This window comes from Cottoperca gobio, unplaced genomic scaffold (assembly GCF_900634415.1).
Source record: "Cottoperca gobio unplaced genomic scaffold, fCotGob3.1 fCotGob3_70arrow_ctg1, whole genome shotgun sequence".
Classification (NCBI taxonomy): Eukaryota; Metazoa; Chordata; class Actinopteri; order Perciformes; family Bovichtidae; genus Cottoperca; species Cottoperca gobio.
Window position 1 is genome coordinate 650841 of NW_021167062.1, and position 9289 is coordinate 660129.

Below are 9289 nucleotides of genomic sequence, written 5' to 3' on the forward strand. Positions count from 1 at the left end.
CCATTACTTCCTGACTGCTGACGGAGGAGCGTGTAGGCGCCAAACTGGGACCAATGAGGAGAAGGTCAACGCCTACTCCTTCTATGTAGCCGCATGTTTTACGACTCTCGGGACACACCTGGAGCGGAGCCGTGAGACCGCAACGATGGGGCTTTTTGAGCCATGCGGTCTATGGAAACGGCGACGCGAAATGTGTCCTCAGCTGAGAATATTTTCTTTGTTTGACTTATTGCGTTAAATAAATATATAGATTACATCAGGAGATTGCTGTTTTGATTCGACATTCAAGCTCCGAGTTCTTCAGCTTTTTCCTACCCTTTAGATACAAGGATACATCTGATGTATCCTTCACGGCCTTAGGTATCCCAAGATTCATTGTGCACCCAGAAGTTTCTTTCCGATGAGAAATGGCGCCCCTAGACCCAGCAGTAACGACAAATGGATATACTTTTAAATGTAAGTATTGGGTTTCAACTCGCTCGAATAGCTAACGATACTAATGTTATCAAATCAAAGGACCTTAAAACATAAAACTGTCGCTAAAATGACGGTTTAATATCACTTAAAAAGTCCAGTGCAATCGTTCAGATTGATTATACATATTGTATTATTGATAATATGTTTACTTATTTTGCAACTTAATCTGCTTTTGTTTAGTGGTGTATAGATAAACCTGCTCTAACATTTTGTTTTGTTTTAGGGACAAGGAGAATGAGCAGGGATATATATCTCTTATCTCTTCAATAAACCAGAATGGTCTTTTCTTGAACGGGCTCGTGATGTTGTTGTCATAAAGTGTCATTATCTCCGACAGCACGTGAGGGCCCCGCGTCATCACGTCCTGCTGTTACCATGGACACGGAGTAGTCATAGCGCTGCTGACGTTAGTTAGCTAAACAGAAAACATTTGAACAAAACCCGTTAATTTGTGTAGAACTGGGTGAGTACAACTCTGAATAGTATATATATTTAAATATATATCTGAGTAATGTTTGTAATGCCAGTCACTCATGTATGTCTTATTTGAACTCAACTTGTTATTGTAACGTTAGCTAACGCTAGCTTAGTTCAAACAACTTGCAGGTATCACCGCTAACGGTCATGTTTACTGTGGACCAAGTTTTAGCTCGATACTTTACTGAAGTAAAGTACAAATAACATAGTATGAAAACACTCCATTACAGGTCAAAGTTCTGAATTCAAGTTACAGAAGTATTATCAGAAAAATGTACTTAAAGTATGAAAAGTAAACGATTAAACACAACGGTTTCTTATATTATTATAGAATATTCCACTGTTTTTTATCACTACTGAATACATACATACATTTTCATGTTGTATCCTAAACAGTATTGTGCTGATTACAAATACAGGAACATAAGTATTGTAAATATGCTGCTAAGTCACAGCTGGCGGTGGTTTCAGTGCATTTCTACATTTGGAACAACTTCTGGGAGTTGAAGGTAAATGTTTTATCTTCCCCCACATCCGGCACATCCTCGCTCTCCACACTGATGTTTCAAAGTCCTACTTTGTTTCCATCAGGTGAGTCCCGCCTCTGGTTCAACAGCAACTGAAGAACATCACAGAAAACTTTGTGTAAAGTTACAGTTGGAACCGTGACTATAAATGTAGTCGGTCTGTTTTATTGGATGCAGGAGGCTCTGACCTGACTGGACTTCACACCAGGTCTTCCTGCTCCTCTGTGTCTTCTGTCTGTGCTGCAGTATCTGAGACGTTCTTATACTCAGGACAAGAGTCCAACTGGTGGGGAGAGACGACAAGATGAGGCTCAATGGACCATATTCATAAAACCTGCATACATAAAAGGGCCTCTCTCTCACCTCTATCTCTACAGGATCATGTGCTTCAGTGGTGGAGCTCAGAGCTTTCTTCTTCCTGGATTGAGTCCAACAACAACAAACAATAAAAATCTAAAACTAAAGAAAGTTGTTTTAAAAAGTGAACTGATGATTTTTATTGTTGTACCTCGTCCACAGATTCAGGAGAATCACATAAATCAGCAGCAAGACCACCAGAGTCGACCTGATGATAGTCATTATTATTCTTGAATTCCCTAGAAACACACACACACACACACACACACACGTGATACACCTCACTAGTAGATTTATAAATCACTTTGCCAGGTGACACTCAGTTTCTCCACCTCTGACATGATGGAGGTTCCTCCCTGAACACAGCTTACCTGCCCCAACAGTCAGGTGTAAGGTGGAGTCATGACGTCCTCTGCTGTTCTGAGCTTCACAGTAATAATTCCGATGGTGTTCAGATCTGAAGTCAGTGATGGTGAAGATCTGTCCTGATGCTTTTGGTGAGTCTTCATCCTCCTTGTACCAGGTATAGTTAGCTGCTGGGTTAGCATCACTGCTACAGCTCAGAGTCACTGAACTGCCCTCCTCTATCTCAGCAGAGGGACTCACTGACACAGAGGGGAGCTTTGGACCATCTGGAGATTTAGAGAGGCCCATGTCATTCACATCAGATGGTGATGTATGTTTTAGATTTAAGAGCTTTAAGAGCTATCGTTGTCTGACAACAAATAGACCACAGTTAACAGTAAATTCACATTATTTCTCTGGAGATTGTTAATATAAGTGATGAATAAAAACAACAACATGAACCATGAACACTGCGTCTACATGACATACGTCCCTTACTGCTGGTCACAAGGGCACCAGATGTGCTGATGTTTTGTACTCACACTGGACATCTACTGAGAGAGACGATGACATGATGTGTCCATGTTGATTCTCAGACTTGCAGTAGTAGATCCCTCTGTCCTCAGAGCTGATGGAGGTGAAGTGATAACTCCCTTCTGTTCCCTGAAGTAGTTGTTGCTTCTCCTTGTACCAGGTATAGTTAGCTGCTGGGTTAGCATCACTGCTACAGGTCAGAGTCACCGAACTGCCCTCCTCTATCTCAGCAGAGGGACTCACTGACACAGAGGGAAGCTTTGGACCATCTGCAGGAGAACATGTATAGAACAACAGTTTTAAAGCACAGACAAACCAGCTTGTTTTGAGTGCCACCTACTGGGAGGGGCACCAAACACAAACACAAACACAGAATACTAAAACAGGAGATGTCATAATTTATCTGAGGCCCTTTCCCCTAGTTCTCCAGTTGATATCATGAAGCTGTCCTAAGTAAGAGGAATCTTTTTTCTATTGTTTTGAGTTTACACTGGACATCTATACAAAATAAATGAAGATAATCTGGTTCCCGAAACTGAATAAAAGTCCTAAAATGTCCTGAAGCTGCTCAGTGAATTACAGCAGACTGTGACTGTGAAGCAAGTCGAGCTGAAGAAAGTAGTTCTGCTCCGTAAAATCTTCTCCTGCAAAGACTGGACAGATTTCAGATGTTTGTTCTTTTTAAATAAGATGTTTCACTCACATTTCACATCAATAGAGATGCTTTTAGACTCCTTCATTCCCAGCTTGTTCTGAGCTCTGCACTGATACTGTCCAGAGTCAGAGGACTGGATGGAGCTGAAGACGAGCTGTGGATCTTCACTGAGAGGTTTGAGGTTTCCATCCTCCTTGTACCAGGTATAGTTAGCTGCTGGGTTAGCATCACTGCTACAGCTCAGAGTCACTGAACTGCCCTCCTCTATCTCAGCAGAGGGACTCACTGACACAGAGGGGAGCTTTGGACCATCTGGAGGAGAACATGTATAGAACAACAGTTTTAAAGCACAGACAAACCAGCTTGTTTTGAGTGCCACCTACTGGGAGGGGCACCAAACACAAACACAAACACAGAATACTAAAACAGGAGATGTCATAATTTATCTGAGGCCCTTTCCCCTAGTTCTCCAGTTGATATCATGAAGCTGTCCTAAGTAAGAGGAATCTTTTTTCTATTGTTTTGAGTTTACACTGGACATCTATACAAAATAAATGAAGATAATCTGGTTCCCAAAATTGAATAAAAGTCCTAAAATGTCCTGAAGCTGCTCAGTGAATTACAGCAGACTGTGACTGTGAAGCAAGTCGAACTGAAGAAAGTAGTTCTGCTCCGTAAAATCTTCTCCTGCAAAGACTGGACAGATTTCAGATGTTTGTTCTTTTTAAATAAGATGTTTTACTCACATTTCACATCAATAGAGATGCTTTTAGACTCCTTCATTCCCAGCTTGTTCTGAGCTCTGCACTGATACTGTCCAGAGTCAGAGGACTGGATGGAGCTGAAGACGAGCTGTGGATCTTCACTGAGAGGTTTGAGGTTTCCATCCTCCTTGTACCAGGTATAGTTAGCTGCTGGGTTAGCATCACTGCTACAGCTCAGAGTCACTGAACTGCCCTCCTCTATCTCAGCAGATGGACTCACTGACAGAGAGGGAAGCTTTGGACCATCTGGAGGAGAACATGTATAGAACAACAGTTTTAAAGCACAGACAAACCAGCTTGTTTTGAGTGCCACCTACTGGGAGGGGCACCAAACACAAACACAAACACAGAATACTAAAACAGGAAATGTCATAATTTATCTAAGGCCCTTTCCCCTAGTTCTCCAGTTGATATCATGAAGCTGTCCTAAGTAAGAGGAATCTTTTTTCTATTGTTTTGAGTTTACACTGGACATCTATACAAAATAAATGAAGATAATCTGGTTCCCAAAACTGAATAAAAGTCCTAAAATGTCCTGAAGCTGCTCAGTGAATTACAGCAGACTGTGACTGTGAAGCAAGTCGAGCTGAAGAAAGTAGTTCTGCTCCGTAAAATCTTCTCCTGCAAAGACTGGACAGATTTCAGACTGTTTGTTCTTTTTAAATAAGATGTTTCACTCACATTTCACATCAATAGAGATGCTTTTAGACTCCTTCATTCCCAGCTTGTTCCGAGCTCTGCACTGATACTGTCCAGAGTCAGAGAACTGGATGGAGCTGAAGACGAGCTGTGGATCTTCACTAAGAGGTTTGAGGTTTCCATCCTCCTTGTACCAGGTATAGTTAGCTGCTGGGTTAGCATCACTGCTACAGGTCAGAGTCACCGAACTGCCCTCCTCTATCTCAGCAGATGGACTCACTGACACAGAGGGAAGCTTTGGACCATCTGGAGGAGAAATTTACATGAGTAACTTAAAGACTAAAATATGTTATTGTAAACTATTTTCTAATTAAAAATGTGTTTGTTTCTTTTTTATTATTTCTGTGATTGTTCAGATTCTGATGAGTCTACATAACAGACTGAATATATTTATTGGGGACGAGGAGTGACTTCCCGTTTCATTTTGGAAAAATGGTTCTTATTTATATTTTTATTGGGCTCTCCATCCTGTGGGCCCACCACTCATGGGAAAAACCGCTGGGGTCGGGTGCGCTGTCACGGAAGGCAGTGATGGTCAGAGACCTCGACGGACCAGATCCGGGAAGCAGAGGCTGGCTCTGGGGACGTGGAATGACACCTCTCTGTCGTGGAAGGAGCCGGAACTAGTGCGGGAGGTGGAACGCTACCAGTTGGTTCTGGTGGGGCTTACCTCTATGCACAGTCTTGGCTCTGGAACCGTACTCCTGGATAGGGATTAGACTCTATTCTTCTCCGGAGTTGCCCAAGGTGTGAGGCGTCGGGCGGGTGTGGGGATACTCACAAGTCCCTGGCTGAGTGCCGCTAAGTTGGAGTTCACCTCGGTGGACGAGAGGGTCGCCTCCCTACGCCTTCGGGTAATGGATGGCAAAACTTTGACTGTTGTTTGTGCCTATGCCCCAAACAGCAGTTCGGAGTATTCGGCCTTCTTGGAGACCCTGACTGGAGCCCTGTAGGGGACTCCGTAATCTTGCTGAGAGACTTTAACGCGCACGTGGGAAAACGATGGAGACACCCGGAGAGGCGTGATTGGGAGGAACGGCCTCCCTGATCTAAACCTGAACGGTCGTTTGTTGTTGGACTTCTGTGCTAGTCATAGAATGGCCATAACAAACACCATGTTCGAACATAAGGATGCTCATAAGTGTACGTGGTACCAGAGCACCCTAGGCCAAAGGTCAATGATCAATTTTGTAATCGTATCATCTGATCTGAGGCCGCATGTTTTGGAACACTTGGGTGAAGAGAGGGGCAGAGCTGTCAACTGATCACCATCTGGTGGTGAGTTGTATCAAGGGGTGGGGGAAGACTCTGGACAGACCTGATAAGCCCAAGCGGGTAGTGCAGGTGAACTGGGAACGTCTGGAGGAAGCCCCTATCCAGGAGCTCTTCAACTCACACCTCCGACTGGTTGGGGCCATTGATGTTCAAAACCTCTATTGCTGAAGCTGCGGTGATGAGGTGTGGTTTCAAGGTCTTAGGTGCCTCAAGGGGCGGTAACCCTCGAACACTGTGGGGGATCCCGGTGGTCAGGGAAGCTGTCCGACTGAAGTTATCCGGGAGGACTCCGGAAACAGTTGCAGGGTACCGATGGACTCGAAGGCCGAGAGAAGTTCGGAGAAGCTATGGAGAAGGACTTTCGGTCGGCACCAAGGTGCTTCTAGAAAACCATCCGGCTTCTCAGGAGGGGGAAGCGGGGAACCATCCAAGCTGTGAACAGCAAGGGTGGGACCCTGCTGACTTTGACTGAGGAGGTTATCGGGTGGTGGAAGGAACACTTTGAGGAACTCCTGAATCTGACTAACACGCCCTCTATGGTAGAGGCAGAGGTGGAAGCTGATGGGGGATCATCGTCAATTTCCCTGTTGGAAGTCACTGAGGTAGTCAAACAACTCCACAATGGCAAAGCCGCAGGGGTTGATGAGATCCATCCTGAAATGCGCAAGGCTCTGGGTGTTGAGGTGCTGTCTTGGTCAACAGGCCTCGTCAATATTGCGTGGAAGTCTGGGACAGTGCCTAGGGGGTGGCAGACCGGGGTGGTGGTTCCCCTATTCAAAAAGGGGGACCAGAGAGTGTGCCAACTACAGGGGTATCACACTTCTCAGCCTCCCTGGTAAAGGTCTACATGTGTTTTGTGGACCTGGAGAAGGCGTATGACCGGGTCCCCCGGGTGATACTGTGGGAGGTGCTGCGGGAGTATGGGGTGAGGGGGTCACTTCTGAGAGCCATCCAATCCGTGTACGCCCAAAGCGAGAGTTGTGTCCGGATACTCGGCAGTAAGTCGGACTCGTTCCCAGTGAATGTTGGCTTCCGCCAGGGCTGCACTTTGTCACCAATCCTGTTTGTGATTTTCATGGACAGGATATCGAGGCGTAGTCGTGGAGGAGTGGGGTTGCAGTTCAGTGGCCTGAGGATCTCATCGCTGCTCTTTGCAGTTGATGTGGTCCTTATGGCATCATTGGTCTGTGACCTTCAGCAGTCACTGGATCGGTTTGCAGCCGAGTGTGAAGCAGTTGGGATGAGGATCAGCACCTCTAAATCTGAGGCCATGGCTCTCAGCAGGAAACCGGTGGATTGCCTACTCCGAGTAGGGAATGAGCCTTTACCCCAAGTGAATGAGTTGAAATACCTTGGGGTCTTGTTCGCGAGTGAGGGGACGATGGAGCGAGAGATTGGCCGGAGAATCGGAGCAGTGGGGGGCGGTACTGCATTCGCTTTACCGCACCGTTGTGATGAAAAGAGAGCTGAGCCAGAAGGCAAAGCTCTCGATCTACCCGTCGATCTTTGTTCTTACCCTCACCTATGGTCATGACCGAAATAACAAGATTGCGGGTATAAGCGGCCAAAATGGGTTTTCTCAGACGGGTGGCTGGCGTCTCCCTTAGAGATAGGGTGAGAAGTTCAGCCATCCGTGAGAAACTCGGAGTAGAGCTGCTGCTCCTTTGCGTTGAAAGGAGCCAGTTGAGGTGGTTCGGGCATCTAGTAAGGATGCCACCTGGGCGCCTCCCTAGGGAGGTGTTCCAGGCACGTCCAGCTGGGAGGAGACCCCGGGGAAGACCCAGGACTCGGTGGAGAGATTATATCTCCACACTGAGTCCTCAAATGTAAGTAACCAGTTTCATATTTCATCCAGCTTCTTGGGCTGCAGCAGTTTCACTGAGTTATCACCACGAACACAACGACCGTCTGTCATGAAGAAATCTTCAGAAACTGGAAACACTATTTTAAAGTTTTACCACAAAAAATTTAAAGTTTTAAAACAGGTTTTTTATTCTTTCACAGTTAAAAACTGTTCAGTTAACTTTTATTAAGAGTCATGACATCATCAATACAAGTAAAGAAGCATCTAAATATTTTATACTTCTAATATTCCTGTATAATGAAAAAATACATAATTGGAAAGAATTTCAAAATGTTGAATCACAACATGCAGCCTAACAAGACTCGAGGGATTTTATGTCTGAAACTATGTTTGTAATGTTTGGTCCTGAAACAGTCGAGTGAACTCACACACTGAAGGAGAACGCTGATTCTCATTTCCTCTCACAGCACAGGAGTAGTAGTCTGGAGCATCAAAGTTGACTGAATAAGAAGAAGATGTTTCTGACTGTATCTTCTGTCCGTTCTTGTACCAGAGGTAACGGTCATCAGGAAGAACACAACTGCTGTGACACTTCAGGTGTACCCTGTCACCTGATCTGCTCACCTGCACCTGGAGATCTGGATTTGTGAAAAATATTATTTCAGACAAAACTGTCAACATACATAAATACAAATAAACACACAACACATTTATGTTATTGTTATCTACATGCTGAACATTTGGAAATAATCAACATGAATGAAAGTGTCACCTGTGACAGACAAAGTGACTCCAGGTGATCCAGTAAATCTTCCATCTGGATGGTCTGTTATGAAGCTGAACTTGTAGTCAGCTGAGTCGCTCTCTCTCACGTCTGTGATTCTCAGAGTGCAGAAGTCGTTTTCACAGCGATAATGAACACGACCTGCATACTGTGAGTCTGATCTCAGATCTACAGGTTCACCATCTTTCTCTTTAGTAAACCAGAATATTTTCTCAACATAGTAAGTCCAGCTGGATGGGTATCTGAAGGTGCAGCTTATGTCCACTGTTGATCCTGTTACAGCACAGATCTCAGTAGAGGTGTAAGTCACCCCCCAGTCACTCTGACCCTGTATCACTGTAACACAGAGCACATCAGGAACTATGATCAGACTCACAACAACATCAGGAGACTTTTATTTGTAATGACGGTGCTTCACTCCACATTTCTCATACTTATGCTCTCACACCGTCCCACTTTAAGTCTTTATAAAACCAAGATAATCTCAGCGACATTGTGAGTCTGTGTGTCAGTGTGTATGTGAGAGTGTGTGTGACTGTGGACACATTTTTATGACTGAGATAGCGTCGCAACGTGCTAGATGCAGTCACA

At 44.8% G+C, this 9289-nt stretch overlaps 1 protein-coding gene across 2 annotated transcripts; it reads right to left on the bottom strand.

Moving 5' to 3' along the window:
• Positions 1–1254: 1254 nt before the first annotated feature.
• LOC115006212 (B-cell receptor CD22-like) lies at positions 1255–4865 on the bottom strand. 2 transcript variants are annotated; one of them, XM_029428332.1, is made up of 9 exons: positions 4818–4865; positions 4119–4382; positions 3421–3684; positions 2726–2986; positions 2210–2470; positions 1990–2077; positions 1845–1899; positions 1670–1746; positions 1255–1573 (listed from the first exon to the last, which is right to left on the bottom strand). In XM_029428332.1, the coding sequence occupies exons 1-8, from the start codon at positions 4852–4854 to the stop codon at positions 1681–1683; spliced, it is 1296 nt and encodes a 431-aa protein (XP_029284192.1). In that variant the 5' UTR covers positions 4855–4865; the 3' UTR covers positions 1255–1573; positions 1670–1680. The 2 variants fall into 2 exon arrangements, with proteins under 2 accessions (XP_029284192.1, XP_029284191.1); XM_029428331.1 differs by having other exon boundaries at positions 1670–1764.
• Positions 4866–9289: the final 4424 nt, after the last annotated feature.

Excerpts from the sequence above, each read along its gene's own strand:
- LOC115006212 (XM_029428331.1), bottom strand. The coding sequence starts at position 4,854 with ATGAAGGAGTCTAAAAGCATCTCTATTGATGTGAAAT. Across the intron at positions 2,987-3,420 it reads CATCTCTATTGATGTGAAAT|ATGGTCCAAAGCTTCCCTCT; the intron begins GTGAGTGAAACA and ends GTTCTCCTGCAG. Across the intron at positions 1,765-1,844 it reads ATGATCCTGTAGAGATAGAG|TTGGACTCTTGTCCTGAGTA; the intron begins GTGAGAGAGAGG and ends TCTCCCCACCAG.